This window comes from Canis lupus, chromosome 27, assembly GCF_011100685.1.
Source record: "Canis lupus familiaris isolate Mischka breed German Shepherd chromosome 27, alternate assembly UU_Cfam_GSD_1.0, whole genome shotgun sequence".
Classification (NCBI taxonomy): Eukaryota; Metazoa; Chordata; class Mammalia; order Carnivora; family Canidae; genus Canis; species Canis lupus.
In genome coordinates, this window is record NC_049248.1 from 10,715,954 (window position 1) to 10,736,920 (window position 20,967).

At 46.0% G+C, this 20,967-nt stretch overlaps 1 protein-coding gene and 1 pseudogene across 2 annotated transcripts; one reads left to right on the forward strand and one right to left on the reverse strand.

Moving 5' to 3' along the window:
• Positions 1-6,189: 6,189 nt before the first annotated feature.
• On the forward strand, positions 6,190-9,410 carry LOC119866328 (ral guanine nucleotide dissociation stimulator-like). Of its 2 annotated transcripts, XM_038576126.1 has the most exons (3): positions 6,190-6,606; positions 7,201-7,260; positions 8,610-9,339. In XM_038576126.1, the coding sequence occupies exons 2-3, from the start codon at positions 7,224-7,226 to the stop codon at positions 9,299-9,301; spliced, it is 729 nt and encodes a 242-aa protein (XP_038432054.1). In that variant the 5' UTR covers positions 6,190-6,606; positions 7,201-7,223; the 3' UTR covers positions 9,302-9,339. The 2 variants fall into 2 exon arrangements, with proteins under 2 accessions (XP_038432054.1, XP_038432055.1); XM_038576127.1 differs by lacking the exon at positions 6,190-6,606 and having other exon boundaries at positions 6,674-7,260; positions 8,610-9,410.
• A 1,875-nt stretch (positions 9,411-11,285) lies between these two features.
• LOC119866327 lies at positions 11,286-12,067 on the reverse strand (annotated as a pseudogene).
• Positions 12,068-20,967: the final 8,900 nt, after the last annotated feature.

The window sequence follows — 20,967 nt, forward strand, 5'->3', positions numbered from 1 at the left end:
GAACCAAACGTAAAAGTTAAAATTATCAAACTCTTGAAAGAAAACACAGGGAAAAGATTCACAATAATAGATCTGCCAATGATTTCTTTCTTTTTTAAAATAGGCTCCATACCCGGTGTGGAGCCTAATATGGGGCCTGAACTCACAACCCTGAGATCAAGACCTGAGCTGACACTGAGTCATATACTTACTGACTGAGCCACCCAGACATCCATGGACCTGGCAATGATTTCCTGACTATGATATCAAAGCACCAGCAAACAAGTAAACATAGACAAATGGTGTATATAAAACTTCAAAGTGCATCAAAGGATACAATCCAGAGAGTGAAGAGACAACGAATAGAATGGGAAAAATATTTGCAAATCATATATTTGACAAAAAGTTAATATACAAATAACTCCTATGAACTTCCTAGCAAGGCAACAAGTAACCCAATGAAAAAAAGGACGAAGAACTTGTATAGACATTCCTTGAAAGAAGATGTATAAATGGCCAACAAGCCTATGAAATGATGCTCAACATCACTAACCATTAAAAAATGCAAATCACAACCATGATGAGGCTCACATCACACCCATTAGGATGACCACTATAAAAAAAAATGTTGGTAAGGATATGGAGAAATTAGAATATTTGTGCATTGCTGATAGGAATATAAAATGGTGCAACAACTATGTAAACAGTATGAGAGTTCCTCAAAAAAAATTAAAAATAGAACTACCATATAATCCAGCAATCCCACTTCTGGGAGTGTAGTCAGAAGAATTGAAAAAAAAAAAAAAAAGAAGAATTGAAAGCAGGGTCTCCAAGAGACATCCATCTTCATAGAAGCATTCTGTATCATAGCCAAGGGGTGGGAGCAACTCGAATGTCCATCAAAGATAAATGGATAAAGAAAATATGGTATATACTGATTTTATTCATTTATGAGAGACACAGAGAGAGAGGCAGAGACACAGGCAGAGGGAGAAGCAGGCTTCATGCAGGGAGCCCGCCATGGGACTCCATCCCGGGTCCCCAGGATCAGGTCCTGGGCTGAAGGCGGCGCTAAACTGCTGAGCCACCTGGGCTGCCCTCTCTTTCTTAGTAAAAAGAAATTTTACCACATTACAAACGGAGTATGACACAATCACTTGTACATTTTAATTAGCTTAGTCTAGGATCCCCAGGTGTCTCGGGGGTTGAGCGTCCGCCTTCCACCCAGGGTCTGATCCTAGGATCCAGGATCAAGTCCCCCATCATGCTTCCTGCATGGAGGCTGCTTCTTTCTCTGCCTATGTCTCTGCCTCTCTCATTCTCTGTCACTCTCATAAATAAATAAATAAAAATCTTTAAATAAAACAAACAAAACAAAATAATTAGCTTAGGTGTTTGCTGGAAAGTGCTGCTTGTTGCTCGACTTATGTTCCATGGAATCCATGAGGCACAATCATACTTACATTCGAGGCTTGCTGCTTTCTTTGTGTCATCAATGTGCTCCTGCTTCTTTATCCCTCTCCCTCTTTATGCTTTTTGGTTTGATGAATTAATTTTCATTATTCTATTTTAATTACTCCATTTTCTTCATTCAAGATTCAGCTTTCTTTCCTTTTTTTTATTTAATGATCTTCAATGATGTTACTTCTCCTCTGCTAACTTTCTAGTTCTGCATATGTGTCTACATTTATTTTTTTTTAATTTTTTTAAATTTATTTATGATAGTCACAGAGAGAGAGAGAGAGAGGGGCAGAGACACAGGCAGAGGGAGAAGCAGGCTCCATGCACCGGGATCCTGACGTGGGATTCGATCCCGGGTCTCCAGGATCGCGCCCTGGGCCAAAGGCAGGCGCTAAACCACTGCGCCACCCAGGGATCCCTGTGTCTACATTTATATCTGTTTCTCTGTTTCTCTGTCAGTGTGCGTAGATACACAACAGTATTTCAGTTCAGTTGGTGGTCAAGCTGGAGATTCAGTGCCTACTGTCTACTAAGTTCTGTGGCTGACAGCAGGTTTCCTACTTGTTAACAGTCTGAAGACTCACCAGATTGATACATCATGCTGCCTTTTTATGATCACCCTCATATGTTTCAATTCTTCATGCCTGCAAACACACTAATTCTTACTTTTAACAGTCAATGTTCATTCCCCTTTTTTACATCAATGTATATTCATAAATGGTCATGTTCATTTTTATATCCATATTCAAGTAGGCAGCATTATTTCCATATATATGTATACACACACACACAAACACACACACCAATCTTGCTCTCATTTTGCTCAGACGGTCTGTACTTCAAGTAGAAAATTTTCCTTCAGTTTGAGGAGATGCCTTTTGTTTGTTTCGTGGAGCAAATCTGGCCATGTGTTTTCTCTGTTTTGTGGGATATGATTCGGAATTCCTGGGATTCTGCTTCCCTGCTCAGTGGGATGCCTGCTTCTCCCTCTCCCTCTGCCTGTCTCCACTGATTATGCTCTCTCTCTCACTCTCTCTCATAAATAAATAAATAAATAAATAAATAAATAAATAAATAAATAAATAAATAAACAAAATCCTAAAAATTAATACTACTTCTAAAAAATAACACACAGAGTGAGCATAAAGGTGGACATGCAGGCCTGCTAGACCTGGCTGGAGACCCCCTCCATCATGCCTATGTTTGTTGTCTTCCCCTTGTGTTGCTGGCTGCAGAGATGCATGACCTCCCGGGGATGGAGGAGGCCCATGGAGGAGCCACCCTGGCTCCTGAACGACCCCGTCACGAGTTCAGGCTCCTATCTGAACAGCCACTCAGCGCTGTCAGGTGGGGAAATCTGTGCTGACGCGGTACTGACATTGGAGGAGTCACTTGGTAATTCAGCATAATGGGATAGAACTACAAAATGGGCATCACCAAATTAACTGAAATAGTTATCAGTCTACTAGTTTTAAAATCACCAATGGACACCTGGCTCAGTCTGAAGAGCATGTGGTTATTGATCTTGGGGTCATGAGTTTGAGTCCCACATCGGGCACAGAGTTTCCTTTAAAAAAAAGAAAAGCACAAGTATTTAAAAATGCCCCAAATCAATAAAGCTCCCACCGCTGAGCTGGCCCATGGCGGGATGGGTCTTCCCACCTGCTCCTTCAGGCACTGAGCCCTGAGCAAGATAGTGCCAGAGCTGACAAGCAGACCAGATCCTCCCTCTCAGAGCTCATGCTCCAGGGGGGAAGAAGAACAAAATACGGAACATCATCAGGAATGAAAAGAGCAATTGCTCCCTAGGAAAAGAGCCTGGTGCTACCTCTGGGTCCTGAGCTCCGCAGGTGATGCTGTGACAAAGTGTGGGGCTTTGACAAATGCAGCAGCTGGGGCTCCAGGGAGCCACTGAGAGGAGGAGGTGAAGCCCCAGCAGGGCCACTGCCTCGCCAGGATCAGAGCCTGGGAAGGAGGCAGAAGGAGGCATGAAGCCAGTTCTGTGTTCTCCATTGGGGGCCAAGGCTGCCCCTCCCCTTCCTGAGGGGGCTGGGAAAAGGTTGTGTGAATGGAACTGGCTACAGACATGGAGATGTGACAGGGGTGGAGGTAGGCATTGACAGCCCAGACGGGAGGCATTCCAGCACGTTCCAATCTGAGGAAGAGCCCAGGTCTGGGTGACCCACTGGGTGCACCGCTGTCCGCAGCTCACCCAGTGGAAATGAGGGAATGGCCCATGACACACGACAGGCAGGGCTTCTTATAAGGATGCCCTCACACCTTCTAGGCCAAGACTCCGCCAACACCTTCTGTAGGGTTTGCCTTGGATTCAGGAGCTTAGGATCATGGGAAGCTATTGCCCATCCCTCCCCCGGTGGGACTGTCATCCTCTGGGCCTCCTGAACGAGAGTACTGGTGCCCACGTGTGTGCAAAAGGACCTTGTGGGCCTGGACGCATGTACACACCAAGGAGGAACATGTGGTTGGGGGTATTTCCTGCATATGACACCCGCCTCCAATGTCATAGATATGATGCCACAGTGGCCTAGGGACGTCTGGAGGAAGCACCCGCTAGGATAATCCCTAGCCCACAGGCAAGATGCAGACCATCCCCGACGGGCACAACGGCTTCTCCGGGGTCAAAAGCGGGGAAGAATGGAAAGTTGTGTCTGAACCCAGGTGTGTTTCCAGGCTGGGGCCCTGGCTGCACACAGCCCTTCCCTGGGGCCTGTGGAGAGGCGTGCGGTTGTGTCACTGTGTGCACACAGGCCATTGCCTGCACGGAGTGGGGAGCCACCCCGAGCGCTGCTCCTGAAGCTTCCCCCAGGAGTGGACTCAGGTAGAGGGTCCCAGGCAGTGAGGTCACTTCCTTGACACAGAGCCCAATAGAACTTGGAACCCCTGTAACCAGGCACCCACATTCTAGTGCAGCCCCACCTCAGGCTCACTTGGCTGGAGACATCTGCTACTGAAAGATGTTCTCTTGCTGCTTTCCCACTTCTGGGGACTCTGGCTTCCAGGAACCCCAGGGATGCCGCTTGTTCAAATGCTGTAGACTTTGGCTCCACCATAAAAACCAACACCTCAGGGTGTTTATCAGGAGGCTCCGTAAGGTAATACAGAGCAGCGCAGGGAAGGCCAGGCCACCTGTGCCAGCCATCCTGGGCAGCCCCATCCCCTCCTCTTCAGTTTCAGGGAAACAGGGATGTGTGGGCAGGTCGCATCCAGGCTGGAGGATGTTGCAGGGCAGCAGGTTCCCCGGTGGGTGATCCCTTCAGGGTCACCTGATGTCATGGTGGGCAGGGTGGAAACAGGATTCCTGAGGTGCCTCTTACCTAACCCAGAGTTAACCCAAGGCCCTGCAGCCACCATCCCTTTGCTCTCTTTGGGGGAGGTGTGCACCGACTGTGCTGTGGTGTCTGGAATGGAGTCAGCTGGGTGTGCGGCCCAGCCAAGGCAGCCAGACCGGCCACTGAGGCCTCCTGCCTGGCTGCCAGGCACTGTCTTCACAGAGCTCCACACAGGACCGGGGGCTGGAGTGGGAGGAACGGGTCATCTGTCCCACCACCTCGAGGAACTGGGAATTGCCCTTGCACAGCTAATAGAGGCCAGCACGGGCTCAACGTGAGTGCAGGGGCTGGGGCCACCTGACACCCAGGGCCCTGATGTGGCAGGAAGGGCCCAGGGGCAGAAGCCACCCTGCTACTGTACCCTTGGGCTCCCCCCTAGACTCCTGCTCCCACAGGAGTCTGGATTCCCCTCCTCCCCAAACTTGCCTCCATGGCCTTGCCCCTGCCTGGGCCAGATGCAGAGTCCCTGTGCACAGATTTGTAGGAATATCAGAATAGAGCCTTCAGGGGATCCCTGGTCACCCAGTGGTTTAGCGATTGCCTTCCACCCAGGCCCTGACCCTGGAATCTTGGGATCAAGTCCTGCCTAGGGCTCTCTGCATGGGGACTCCTTCTACCTCTGTCTATGTGTCTGCCTCTCTCTGTCTCTGTCTCTCTGTGTCTCTCATGAATAAATAATAAAAACTTTTAAAAAAGAGACACACCATGTCTCATCGCACGCAGTCTCCAGTAGTTTGCACTGTGCTATGCTTTCTCCTAACTGGTGCTCCCAGGAGATCCTGTTGGCCTGAGGTCCTTCCCCACTTTCTCCAAGGCTTGAGCATGGTCTTGGTGAGTTGGGAGGACTTTTTCCCAAAGGGACACTGGGCTCACTGTACTATGTCTATTGCTCTGCAGTTAGGTTTTGAAGGAGCACATCCCTGCCCCCCATCCCTGGAGTCAGGCACAGGGGCCTCGTGTGCTGCACAACATGTCAGAAGGCCAGTCAGTTCTCACAGCCACTGAGCCCTTCACTGATGCAGGACTTCGATGGGATTCCCTTCTGTTGCCAAATCACAGGGCGGTGCTGAACATCCTGCAGCCATCACACCCTGGGCCCTCCCACCCAAGGAAAGTTCTCCGTATTGGCACCTCAAGAGAGGCACGTGTGGTCAGACTCAAGGGGTGAAGCCGTTAACGCAGGGAGGTGCTGTCAAAACTCAGCTGAGTATCGGACCTGGGATACTAACCTCTCCCACTTGAGGTCCTTGTATTGATCCAATTTTTTTTTTTTTTGAAAATGTATCCTCTAAGATTATTTCTTTATTGGATAGTCTGTTTGTTTAAGAGACAGGCAGAGAGCAGGGAGTAGGAGAGGGAGACACAGGCTCCTCAAGCAGACTCTGCCCCAAGCACAGAGCCTGCCCGGGGCGGGATCTCAGGATGCTGAGACCATGACCTGAGCCACAACCAAGAGTCAGATGCTAAGTGACTGAGCCACTGGCATCAAGCCCAGTGTTCCTGCTGTGGGGATTCCTGCCCCCCCGCAGCCACTAAGAGCTCGGGCTTTGGTCTGCGCTCCAACTCCCAGGCCTCCTGGCGGCTACAGTGCAGGCTGCATGTCCCCTCAGTCCCACCTCAGGGTGAGAGGGCCTCAACTGTGAAGTGGAATAGATCTGCCCAATGAAGCCCAGCCGGACAGAGCTGCTGGAGCACGAAGTACAAGAACTGCTGCCCGCCTTGCTGTGCAGGGACAATCATCTATATTTTCAATTTCTTAGAGGACTATCAAGTATTTGGCAGCACTGCAGAGGTGCTGGACCTGCTGTTTAACAAAGTGAGCACCCTGACCCTCCACAGCCCAGTGGGATGGACCACCTACTGGTTGGGAGTCTTGGGAATGTTTCTGAACTTCCTGGACCCCCGGGCTGCTCCTCCGACTGGAGTAGAGTCTCACAGGGCCTAGTCGGGTCCTGTAGGGAAGCCCCCGGGCCTGGCCTGTGGCAGGTCGGCTTGAGGGGCTGTGCTAGTGCTCCCCAGTCGTCATTCTCTCCCCATGATGAAGCCTGTGCTGCCTCCCCCACCGTCACCAGGGTCTTGAGCTGGGCTGTTTTCCCATTGAAAGGGAGGTTTGAGAGTCCATCGGGGGTCTGTGTCTTGGGGCAACCAGACTGGGGGACCCCGGGGACACCGGGGAGCCCCAGGCCACTCGGATTTTGGCCATGGGCCTGGCCAGAGCTCTTTCATTCCTCAAGCATTCAGGAAGCCCCAGCAGGTGCAGGTGCTTCTCTTGGAGCTGCCCGTGGCCCCGTGCACAGAGCTGACGGCCCCCCAGGGCTCTGGACTAGTCAGGTGTCAGAGGGTGACAGCCCCCATGATGAGAGGTCACGTCCACAGGATGATTCATGTGATGCCCCCCGCCCTCCTCTAGATATGGATGCATCGTAGCTGCCTATGAGGAGAACGACGGAGTCCTGGAGCAGTGGAAAATGTGAGTGAGCTCTGGCTCATGCAGGAGGGCCTTCCCTCTCCAGGAGGGCAGTGAGGGGGCTGTGGGTCGGAAGGGCTGCTGGACCCTCACCCCACACATCTGCAATTCCTGTGACAGGGTAAAGGTCTAAGGGCCCTTCAGGAAAAGAGCAAAGGACAGCCGTGGATGGGGTGTGGGCTTTGTGGGAGAGCACTGGGACCCCCCAGGAGACCTTCTCCATGCCCACCCCCTCCCAACCCTCTGCCTACCCCACACCTGGGCCCCAGAGCAGAGGTTGTGGGGAGCATTGCACTCACCAATCTGGTGGCACCTGGACCTGGGTGCACAGCAAGTGCTCAGGAGGGCCAGTGAGGGCTCACAGACAATACGGCCCTTGCCCCATGAGAGATGGGAGATTAGAGTCAGTGGAAGGACACCCCCTGGGGGCCCCTGGTGAGTGAGGTAGCGCAGAGCCACAGGAGGGAAGGTGGCGGTACCGGGCAGCTCCTGCCAAGGCCTGGCAAGACAGAGAGCCCAAGCCCTCCTCGCTTGGACATTCCCAGAGCGACAGTGTGTGCAGTGAGGGCAATGACAAGCCAGATGCCTCGCCTCCCCAGACACCTGCCAGTGGATTCAAGGGGCAAGTGGGCCAGGAGCCAGGCTGAGGAGGGAGTCCCACTTCCCCAGGAAAGACAGTGATGATCACACTGCCTGTCATGGGCTCCCACACACAGAGGCTTCGTGCCAGCCCCTCCTCAGTGAGCAGGCCTGTGGCAGGCAGGACCATCAGGTGGCAGGTGGACAAGGAGCAGGACTGGCCTTCGACAGCCCCGAGTGGGAGGCTGGGGGCCCTGGTTTCTGCAGGGCTTCCCCGGGACACCTGTGTGTGAGGGAGCCCTGTCTTCTGATGCCTGTGCCCACCTGTCCTTCCCCCGGGCCATCTCCTGCATACTGGACATTTGGCTGGACTACTAATCAGAGGATTTTCATCAGCTCCCAGAATTTCCCTCCCTGACCAAGCTGCTGGCATTCATGGGGCAGCACATGCCAGGCCCAGACCTGGAAAACCATGCCTGGTGTTACCTCAAATAATTCAGACGCCTCCATCCAGTGGAGCCAGAGGCTGGGGGTGAGGAGGACTGGGGCTGGCCGAGTTGGGGACAGTGTGGGCCTCACAGATCAAGCCTCTGTGCAGCTGGGCCGGGAGCAGTGGGTAGGCTCACACCCCCATCCCCACCGGCTGCAGTCTGGGGAGACCTCCCAGGGCTCTTGCACTCACACACGTTGAATGGTCGGAAGAGTGTCCTTGATTTGTGAAGGACGTGGAAAGTCCATCCTGGTGATGATACTTTGTCTTCTTGGAGCTACAGCTTCGGCCCGAGAACAACACCCTGAACCACCTCAAGAGCCTGCCCCAACTCCGACTGTGGGGCCTGCTCCACCTTCAGGACCTGAGGTGATTGACCCGGTCCTGGCTGCTGGAGCTGAGGGCTTGGCCCGAGCCAAGATGCCACCTGCTGAGTCGAAGCCCCTGCAGATAGTGGTCACTGCTCTAGTTCACTGTTCTGCCCTGGAGGAGCCACCTGCACCCTTGGGACCCCTAGAGGATGAACAGGCACCACCACCTGCTATCGAGGTTGCCGATGTGCTGGAGCAGTCACCTAACTCAATGGAGCAACCGGCTTTGGACCCCAAGCAACACCCTGAACCAGCCCAAGAGCCCGCCCCAGCTCCGACTGTGGGGCCTGCTGAAGCTTCAGGGCCTGAGGTGATCGAGCGAGTCCCGGCTGCTGGAGCTGAGGGCTTGGCCCGAGCCATGATGCTGGCTCCTGAGTCCAAATCAGTGCACGTGGTGGTCGCACCTCTGATTCCCTGCCCTGATGAAGAGGAGCCTCCTGCACCCTTGGCCACCCTAGAGGAGGGAGTAGGCCCTGGCGCCTGTAATCGGGGTCCCCAAAGTGCCAGAGCCGCCACCTGCCCTTGGAGCAACTGGCTTCAACCCCTGAGCAACACCCTGAACCACCTCAAGACTCCGCCCCAGCTCCTACCACGGGGCTCGTGATGGCTCCAGCCCAGCAGAAGGCTTGCCCTCCCCTGTTATTGCACTGTTTCTATATTTTGTGTTTTTCATAAACCTCTATAATGGCTTATGAATTTTATTTGTAATAAAGGATAAGTTAACTTCACACAAAATTTACTCTGATGCTTTTAAATTATACATCGTGGTACTTTAGGTCCCTTCACAGTGTCGCAGGCCCCGGAGCCCAGGGCACCGGGGGACACAGCCCAAGATCCGGTGCTCCCTGGGACAGGCAGAGGCCAGGAGGACACAGGACAGCAAGGACGCTCCTGCCGCCAGGCGGCCCCGAGCTGTGCACATCAGCGGCCCCCCGTCCCTGGAGCATCCAGGCCCCTGTGGACTGGGAGCTACAGTAGTTACTGCGGGAGCTGACTCCAGGGCTGGGCAGCTGGCCGCCACCACTGTTGTCCCTGCTGGTGTCAGTCTGTACCTGGGACTGAGCAGGGGCCTCATAGGATAAACAACTCCCACTGAACCCATGCACTTGGCAGGGGGCTGGAGAGCTCCCCCAGGTGCACACATCTGAGAATCAGGCCCCCCCCCCCAGAAGACCAGCTAGAAGGTCAGGGGAAAAGCAAGTTATTGACCAAGCACCACTGAAATGTTGCAGGGGAAGTCAAAGGATTACAGTATGTAGAATAAGAGGATACTCCCCCTTGTTTTTTCTTTTCTGTTTCTTTCTGTTGTTTCCCCACACCCATTTTTTATTTTTTTTCTTCTTCTTTTTTTTTTTCTCTTTTTCTCTTTTTTCCAGTACAAATTGTTTTTGGTCACTCCACACTGAGAAAAATGACTAGAGCGAAAAACTCACCTCAGAAGAAAGAATCAGAAAGAGTCCTCTCTCCCACAGAGTTCAAATTTTGGATTACAATTCAATGTCAGAAAGTCAATTCAGAAGCACAATTATAAAGCTACTTTGGCTCTAGAAAAAAGCATAAAGGATTCAAGAGACTTCATGACTGCAGAATTTAGATCTAATGAGGCTGTAATTAAAAATCAATTGAATGAGATGCAATCCAAACTGGAGTTCCTAACGACGATTGTTAACGAGGTAGAAGAACGAGTGAGTGACATAGAAGACAAGTTGATGGCAAGGACAGAAACTGAGGAAAAGAGAGAAAAACAAAAGACTATGAGGATAGGTTAAGGGAAATAAATGACAGCCTCAGAAGAAAAAATCTACATTTAATTGGGGCTCCCTAGGATGCCAAAAGGGATAGAGGTCCAGAAACTGTATTTGAACAAATCATAGCTGAGAACTTCCCTAACTTGGGAAGGGAAACAGGCATTCAGATCCAGGAGATAGAGAGATTTCCCCTCCTAAAATCAATAAAAATCGATCAACACCTGGACATTTAATAGTGAAACTTGCAAATTCCAAAGATAAAGAGGAGATCCTTAAAGCAGCAAGAGATAAGAAATCACTAACTTTTATGGGGAGAAGCATTAGGACAACAGCAGACCTCTCCAGAGACCTGGCGGGCCAGAAAGGGCTGGCAGGATATAGTCAGGGTCCTAAATGAGAACAACCTGCAGCCAAGAATACTTTATCCAGCAAGGCTCTCATTCAGAATAGAAGCAGAGATAAAGAGCTTCCAAGATAGGCAGAAACTGAAAGAATATGTAACCTCCAAACTAGCTCTGCCAGAAATATTAAGGGGAACCCTGTAAAAGAAAGAGAGAGTCCAAGGAAACAATCCACAAAAACAGGGACTGAATAGGTATCATGATGACACTAAATTCATATCTTTTTTTTTTTTTTTGGCGGGGTACAGTATACTTTATTGATGGTACAGGACAAGGTAGGGCTCCCCAAGCCCCTCCCCTTCTTTGGTTTCTAGGATGTAAATTGGAGGTCAGGAGATTCTCAGTGTGTTGGGGGATTAAGTTGGGGCAGGGACTCCCCAGCAGCTGAGGGCCTCTCTCTTCCTCTTGTTCTTGCTGGGGCTGGTGGTCCAGGAGGCTCTTACTCCTTGGAGGCCATGTGGACCATGAGGTCCACCACCCTGGTTGCTGTAGCCAAATTCATTGTCATACCAGGAAATGAGCTTGACAAAGTGGTCATTGAAGGCAATGCCAGCCCCAGCGTCCAGGGTGGAAGAGTGGGTGTCACTGTTGAAGTCACAGGAGACAACCTGGTCCTCAGTGTAGCCCCGGCATGCCCTTGAGGGGGCCCTCTGATGCCTGCTTCACTACCTTCTTGATGTCGTCATATTTGGCAGCTTTCTCCAGGCGACAGGTCAGATCCACAACTGACACATTAGGGGTGGGGACACGGAAGGCCATGCCAGTGAGCTTCCCATTCAGCTCAGGGATGACCTTGCCCACAGCTTTGGCGGCACCAGTGGAAGCAAGGATGATGTTCTGGGCAGCCTCTCGGTAGCCACGCAACAGCTTCCCAGATGGGCCGTCCACAGTCTTCTGGGTGGCAGTGATGGCATGGATGGTGGTCATGAGGCCCTACACGATGCTGAAGCGGTCATGGATGACTTTGGCTAGAGGAAGCCAAGCAGTTGGTGGTGCAGGAAGCATTGCTGACATCTTGAGGGAGTTGTCATACTTCTCGTGGTTCACACCCATCACAAACATGGGGGCATCAGCAGAAGGAGCAGAGATGATGACCCTCTTGGCCCTGCCCTTCAAGTGAGCCCCAGCCTTCTGCATGGTGGTGAAGACCCCAGTGGACTCCACAACATACTCAGCACCAGTATCGCCCCATTTCACGTGCCCATCAAAAGGCACAGGGTTTCAGATGGATAAAAAAGCAAGACCCATGTACTTGCTGTCTACAAGAGACTCATTTTAGACAGAAGGACACCTACAGCCTGAAAATAAAAGGTTGAACAATTTTCCATTCAAATGGTCCTCAAAAGAAAACAGGGGTAGCCATACTTATATCAGATAAATTAAAGTTTGTCCCAAGGACTGTAGTAAGAGATGAAGAGGGACACTATTTTATCCTGAAGACTGTAGTAAGAGATGAAGAGGGACACTATATCATACTTAAAGGATCTATCCTACAATAGGACCTAACAGTCATGAATATTTATGCCCTGAATGTGGGAGCTGCCAAGTATATCAATCGATTAATAACCAAAGGTAGACATACTTAGATAATAATACACTTATACTTGGTGATAGAATTTAGCACTTCTTACAATCGACAGGTCTTCAAAACACAACATCTCCAAAGAAACAAGAGCTTTAAATGATAAACTGGACCAGATGGATTTCACCGATATTTACAGAACTTTAAATCCAAACGCAGCTGAATATACATTCTTCTCAAGTGCACATTGAGCTTTCTCCAGAATAGACCACATACCGGGTCCCAAATTGGGTCTTAACCAATACCAAAAGATTGGGATCGTCCCCTGCATATTTTCAGACCATAATGCTTTGAAATTAGAACTAAATCACAAGAAGAAGCTTGGAAGGATTTCAAACACGTGGAGGTTAATGCTAAATTAACCTGAATGATCCTGCTAAAAGATGAAAGGGTCAACCATGAAATTAGAGAAGAATTAAAAAGATTCATGGAAACTAATGAGAATGAAGTAATAACCTTTCAAAATCTTTGGGATACAGAAAAAGCAGCCCCGAGGGGGAAATACATCGCAATACAAACATCCATCCATAATTGGAAAGAACTCAAATACAAAAGCTAAGCTTGCACTTAAAGGAGCTGGAGAGAAAACAGCAAATAGATGCTACACCCAATAGAAGAAGAGAGTTAATAAAGACTCGAGCAGAACTCAATGAAATGGAGACCAGAAAAATGTGGAATAGATCAACAAAACCAGGAGTTGGTTCTTTGAAAGAGTTAATAAGGTAGACAGATCATTAGCCAGCCTTATTAAAAAGAAGAGAGAAAAGACTCAAATTAATAAAATCCTGAATGAGAAAGGAGAGATCACCACCAATACCAAGAAATACAAACGATTTTAAAAACTTATTATGAGCAGCTATACACCAATAAATTAGGCAATCTAGAAGAAATGGATGCATTTCTGGAAAACCACAAACAACTAAAATTGGAACAGGAAGATATAGAAACCTAAACGGGCTGATAACCCGGGAGGAAATTGAAGCAGTCATCAAACACCTCCCAAGACATAAAAGTCCAGGGCCAGACAGCTTCCCAGGGGATTCTATCAAACGTTTAATGAAGAAACCATACCAATTCTACTAAAGCTGTTTGGAAAGATAGAAAGAGATGGAGTACTTCCAAACTCATTCTATGAGGCCCACATAACCTTAATTCCAAAATCGGACAAAGACCTCACCCAAAACAAGAATTATACAATAGCCCTGATGAACATGTGTACAAAAATTCTCAACAAGATACTAGCCAATAGGATCCAACAATACATTTAGAAGATTATTCACCATGACCACGTGGGCTTTATCCCTGGGATGCAAGGCTGGTTCAACACTCATAAAGCAATCGATGTGATTGATCATATCAGCAAGAGAAAAAACAAGAACCATATGATCCTCTCAATAGATGCAGAGAAAGCATTTGACAAAATACAGGATCCGTTCCTGATCAAAACTATTCAGAGTGTAGGGATAGAGGGAACATTGCTCAGCATCTTAAAGCCATCTATGAAAAGCCCACAGCAAATATCATTCTCAATGGGGAAACACTGGGAGCCCTTCCCCTAAGGTCTGGAACATGACAGGGATGTCCACTCTCACCACTGCTATTCAACATAGTACTAGAAGTCCTAGCCTCAGCAATCAGGCAACAAAAACAATTAAAAAGTATTCAAATCTGCAAAGAAGTAGTCAAACTCTCCCTCTTCGCAGATGACATGATACTGCACCTAGAAAACCCAAAAGTCTCCACCCCAAGATTGCTAGAATTCATACAGCAATTTGGTAGCGTGGCAGGATACAAAATCAATGCCCAGATCAGTGGTGTTTCTATACACTAACAATGAGACTGAAGAAAGAGAAATGAAGGAGTCAATCCCATTTACAGTTGCACCCAAAAGCATAAGATACATAGGAATATGCCTAACCGAAGAGGTAAAGATTCTATACCTTAAAAACTACAGAACACTTCTGAAAAGAATTGAGGAAGAACCAAAGAGATGGAAAAATATTACATGCTCATGGATTGGAGGAATTAATATTGTGAAAATGTCAATGCTACCCAGGGCAATTTACACACTAAATGCAATCCCTATCAAAATACCATGGACTTTCTTCAGAGAGTTGGAACAGATCATCTTAAGGTTGTGTGTATCACTAAAGACCCCAAATAGCCAGGGGAATATTAAAAAAGAAAACCATATCTGGGGGCATCACAACGCCAGATTTCAGGTTGTACTACAAAGCTGTGGTCAGCAAGACAGTATGGTACTGGCACAAAAACAGACACATAGATAAATGATGGAACAGAATAGAGAATCCAGAAGCAGACCCTCAACTTTATGGTCAACTAATATTCGACAAAGCAGGAAAGACTATCCACTGGGAAAAAAGCCTCTTCAACAAATGGTGCTGGGAAAATTGGACATCCAGATGCAGAGGAGTGAAACTAGACCATTCTCTTTCGCCATACACAAAGGTAAACTCAAAATCGATGAAAGATCTAAATGTGAGACAAGGTCCATCAAAATCCTAAGAGGAGAACACAGGCAACACCCTTTTTGAACTTGACCAGAGCAACTTCTTGCAAGATACATCCACGAAGGCAAAAGAAACAAAAGCAAAAATGAACTATTGGGACTTCATCAAGATAAGAAGCTTTTGCACAGCAAAGGATACAGTCAACCAAACTCAAAGACAACCTACAGAATGGGAGAAGATATTTGCAAATGATGTATCAGATAAAGGGCTAGTATCCAAGATCTATAAAGAACTTATTAAACTCAACAGCAAAGAATCAAACAATCCAATCATGAAATGGGCAAAAGACATAAAGAGAAATCTCACAGAGGAAGACATAGACATGGCCAATCACGCACATGAGAAAGTGCTCCGCATCACTTGCCATCAGGGAAATACAAATCAAAACCACAATGAAGTACTACCTCACAACAGTGAGAATGGGGAACATTAACAAGGCAGGAAGCCACATATGTTGGAGAGGATGCGGAGAAAAGGGAACCCTCTTACACTGTTGGTGGGAATGTGAACTAGTGCAGCCACTCTGGAAAACTGTGTGGAGGTTCCTCAAAGAGTGCAAAATAGACCTGCCCTACGACCCAGCAATTGCACTGTTGGGGATTTACCCCAAAGATACAGATGCAGTGAAACGCCAGGACACCTGCACCCTGATGTTTCTAGCAGCAATGGCCACAATAGCCAAACTGTGGAAGGAGCCTCGTGTCCATCGAAAGATGAATGGATAAAGAAGCGGTGGTATATGTACACAATGGAATATTACTCAGCCATCAGAAATGACAAATACCCACCATTTCCTTCGACGTGGATGGAACTGGAGGGTATTATGCTGAGTGAAATAAGTCAATCGGAGAAGGACAAACATTATATGGTCTCATTCATTTGGGGAATATAAAAAGTGTGAAAGGGAATAAAGTGGAAAGGAGAAAAAATGAGTGGGAAATATCAGAAAGGGAGACAGAACATGGGAGACTCCTAACTCTGGGAAATGAACAAGGGTGATAGAAAGGGAGGTGGGCAGGGGTGGGGGTGACTAGGTGATGGGCACTGAGGGGGGCACTTGATGGGATGAGCACTGGGTATTATGCTATATGTTGGCAAATTGAACTCCAATAAAAAAATTAAATAAATAAAAAATAAAGGGAAAAAAAGAAGTCATGCATACTGCAATTATGTTAACAGATGATTGTTTTTCCTATTTACGCAGATATTTATACTTTTCATGCCCTTCTCATCTTCCCAAATACCCATTTTTCCATCTGATACTGCTAACCCTTGGGCCTGTAGCACCTCTTGTAATGCAGGCCTGTTGTTGATGGGTGTTCTGAGTAGTTGTTTGAAAATGTCTTAATCTACCTTCATTCTGGAAATCGATAAATGATATAGAATTCTGGGTTGGCAGATTCTTTTCTTGTGATTAATATTCTACTGTCTTGTACATTTCATTATTTCTAATGGATTTTTGGACATCTTAATTGTTATTCTATCATTGCTCTTAATGTTCTCTTTTTATCTCTTTCAGAAGTATGACTAAAATGTACCCACTTATGCTTTAGCTTTTATTTATTTGGGTTTGAATTTAATATGGCACTTTTCAACAAATTTGAAATACTTTCAGCTATTATGTCTTCAAATTTTTTTCTGCCAAATGTTTCCCTCTCCTTCTAAAATCTTGATTACATGTCACAACTTTGAAGTTATCACATCGTTTTTCCTTCAAAAATAATTTTTGCTTCCTCTCAGATTGGATTAATTTTATCCAAACAGAGAATTTGGGCATACAAAAGCTAAATTTTTACCTGTTGTCTTAGGAGGAACCACAAAGAAACAATAGTTATAATCAAGGGAAGAATCTAATAAAATATAGGGCAAAGCAACAGTTTTTATGGTTAATGTCTCATTTTATCCCAATTTTATCTCATTAATTACCAGAGAAGTGAATTTTCAGATTAGGAAATTTGGTATGCAGGATTAGGCATACATAGATCAGTCCTTCCTGCATTGTCTCTGGAACTGCCTGCCTGCCTAGTATACACTTTCTACTCTGCTCCAGTAACAGTCAATTTTAAAAGGGCACCATCTTCCTCTGAATTTAGTGCTGAAATGAGTATTGTTAACTTGGGATCCAGGGGAATCCCTGGGTGGCTCGGGGAATCCCTGGGTGGCTCAGCGGTTTTGCGCCAGCCTTTGGCCCAGGGCGCAATTCTGGAGTCCCGGGATCGAGTCCCGCGTCGGGCTCCTGGCATGGAGCCTGCTTCTCCCTCTCCCTCTGCCGGTGTCTCTGCCTCTCTCTCTCTCTCTCTCTCTCTGTCTATCATGAATAAATAAAAATAAATTAAAAAAAAAAACTTGGGATCCAGAACAACAAGCTCTTTATGTTCAATACCTAATGCATAATCTCAGAAAGTGAGATACAGAGAAAACTACCATTTTGATCTTTGTATCCATGACTTCTGCATGGCTCTTTCTATTCTGAATTCACCCTTGATTAACACCCTCCTAATATTGTTATATATATATATATATACACACACACACACATATATATATCACAAATATATATATCACAAATATATATACATATATATATATATATATATATATATCACAATAAAGCACATCTTCAGTGCTTTTAGTGGATCTCATAACCCAAGCTCACACTACTAAATGATTCCCATGGCTTCTTATGAGTACATGTAAGATTGTAGGCACCTTTTTATGAACATATTTAGATGTGTAAAAAATACTTCAAGAGAAAATTGGGAGATGTTCCACATCAGAATGTATTAAGCAATTTCTCTCTGACTTTTCCCCATCCTCAATGGTGTGAGATACATGTGTGGATGGGATATTCCCACAATGGAAGGAAAGGGCATTTCAGTGTCTTCTTTCCCTAGGTCCCTGTAGGTTCCCCAAATCTGAGAACTGAACAGGCTATATTTTCAAATCTAGACAATTATTTTCAAATTTCTTCAATTCCAAAAGAGGCGGCCCTTATATACGCCCAAACTAATGCATTAGGTGAGGAGACTGGGGTTTTTGACCAATAAGAGGAAGAACAGTAACTGTGACTTAATTGCAAAGATGAAAATGCATGTACTGGAAAAAATTACTCCTGTTTAGTATCCTTACATGACATGTATTGAATTTCTCAAAAACCTGTGTTAAAATGCAAACATTTTTGATGTATATGATGGGGGTGGTTAAGTCAGATTATATTTCTGATGCCCAGCTAAATATATTGTAACAACAGAGATTTGGAGGGGTGAAAGGAAGAAGACAGTTTTAGAGCTTGTGTTTTTTTGGAAATCAGCCTTCACTGAAAATTTGGAAATTCAAAGTATGTAGAGATCCCACAGCAAGAATTTAATGTGGTTAGGCTTTATTTTAAGGATCTTTAGGCATTATAGTATTACCCCTCAGATCAGCCCAATGAGCGGCTACATATATGGTTATCATATCAAAGGTGATGGAACTGAAGCATGATGTTTTTAAGTAAAAATGTAGAGATTTCGTGAATACTTATGAAGCAAGAGGTGTGTTTCCTTTTTTTTTTTAAATTTTTATTTATTTATGATAGTTACACACACAGAGAGAGAGAGAGAGGCGCAGAGACACAGGCAGAAGGAGAAGCAGGCTCCATGCACCGGGAGCCTGACGTGGGATTCGATCCCGGGTCTCCAGGATTGCACCCTGGGCCAAAGGCAGGCGCTAAACCGCTGCGCCACCCAGGGATCCCAAGAGGTGTGTTTCAAATAGTCTTCAAGTAACTCTATAAATAAGATACTATTTGCATTATATTTTGTAAGAGAGGAAATTGAGCCAGAGAAATTATGTAGCTGAGTCACCAGCCTAATACTGTGCATTCAGAAGTGAGCTGGTTTCATTATAGATGTCCTTAAACTTTATACCAGACTGTATACTCACTGTTGTTAAGTTGATCAAAGACCTAGGTGAACATCTGCATGATGATGTTTACCACTATACAAAGCTAGTTTATAATAAGTTTTGTCATAGAGGAAACAAAACTCTAGATAGGAGGTTAAGAAAGTGTGATATTTTTTATTTCTTAATGTATATTTTTTACAAACAAAGATATCTCATGAAATATAATGAGAAAAATATTCCTATGGTCATTGTGGTAGATTAGGTTATTTTTCAGTGAACCCATATTTCCTCCAACTGACCAGTTGAAAACAGTATACTTTGCAAACAATTATTGATAGGTTTGGCCATGTGACTTATTTTCACAATATATGGTGAGTGGGAAAGTGGCACCTTTTGAGTTCAGAGTGCAAAATTAAGAACCACATATCTGCTGGCCCCTTGAAGAGCTGCAAATCTCTTTTTAAATAGGTCATATACCAGATAACCCACTGTTCTAAGAATAAAATATATAAAAGAGATCTGAGCTGCATCTGTGGTTTACAGCCAAATTCATACAAACCCAAACCTCCATCAACTGAAACACAGCCAAACCACAAAAGGGTGAATAAGGAATAAATTCTTATTTTTAAATGCGATTGAAATCTTAGGTTGTTGGTAACACAATTTTTGCAATTAGCTACAACTACTATTTATGTATTATATTAATTTTGAATATTCACCTACTCTGTGTTAACAGGGGAAATAAATATAAAAATATAAAGAATATGTCTGTGCAGGCTGGGTGGCTCAGTGGTTTAGCATTGCCTTCAGCCCACGGCATAATCCTGGAGACCCGGGATCGAGTCCCACATCAGATTCCCTGAATGGAGCCTGCTTCTCCCTCTGTCTGTGTCTCTGCCTCTCTCTCTCTGTCTCTGTATATCATGAATAAATAGATAAAATATTTTAAAAAGAATATGTCTATATTCAAAGAGATAAATGCATATGAAATATAAATTTATTATGCAAATAATAATTGAGTTTAATATATATCTCTCTCTGAAGGTCATTGAATTAGGGTAGAAAAATCTCTTAATCATTGTCAAATTACTAATGTTTGTTCTTAATTCTGGTAATAACTAGTTGTTTGACTCACACAAATATCTATACATTTTAAATTCTTATTATCTTCATTATTTAACCTTTTATTTTTTCACATTCAAACTTGGTAATAATAGTGACAGAAGTGAGAACATAGAGATTTTTTTTAAGATTTTATTTATCTATTCATGAGAGACACAGAGTGAGAGGCAGAGACATAGGCAGAGGGAGAAACAGGCTCCTTACCTGGAGCTTGATGTGCAACTTGACCCCAGGACTCTGGGACCACACTCTGAGCCAAAGGCAGACCCTCAACCACTAAGCCATGCAAGTGCATCCAAGGACATAGAGAATTTAATAAACAATATCTCTCCCAAAATAACTGAAACCCAGGAAAGCAACAGACAAGAAAAAGGACCAAAAACTACTGGCTATTATCCAAGGAGAAAGCAATCTCTACCAATAATGAACCTAACCTTTCACAGTACTGCACTAAAACAGATTCTAAAAACACACTCTGGTTCCAAATCTGAGGAAGTGGGGCAGATGTGAAAGGCTCTTATACAGCCACCCGGTGCTGGCTGCATGATCACCCTGAGTGCCTGTTAACAACTGAGTACTCCCAGCCCCTCATCGATCCCTTACTGCCCTTACTGTTGTCAGATAATGGAGCTAGGTGCTATCAACTTCTCTCCCTTGTTAGCTCACATGAGGTTGTGTCCTATTGGTGAAGGCAATTAACAAGACACTGAAAGGGAATATAAGGGAAGGGAGAAGAAATGTGTGGGAAATATCAGAAAGGGAGACAGAACATGAAGACTCCTAACTCTGGGAAACGAACTAGGGGTGGTAGAAGGGGAGGAGGGCGGGGGTGGGGGTGAATGGGTGACGGGCACTGGGGGGGGGGGGGCACTTGACCGGATGAGCACTGGGTGTTATTCTGTATGTTGGTAAATTGAACACTAATAAAAAATAAATTTTATAAAAAAAAAAAAACAAAAACAAAAAACAAAACCAAGACACTGCTGCAGAAAGGTCTTTTC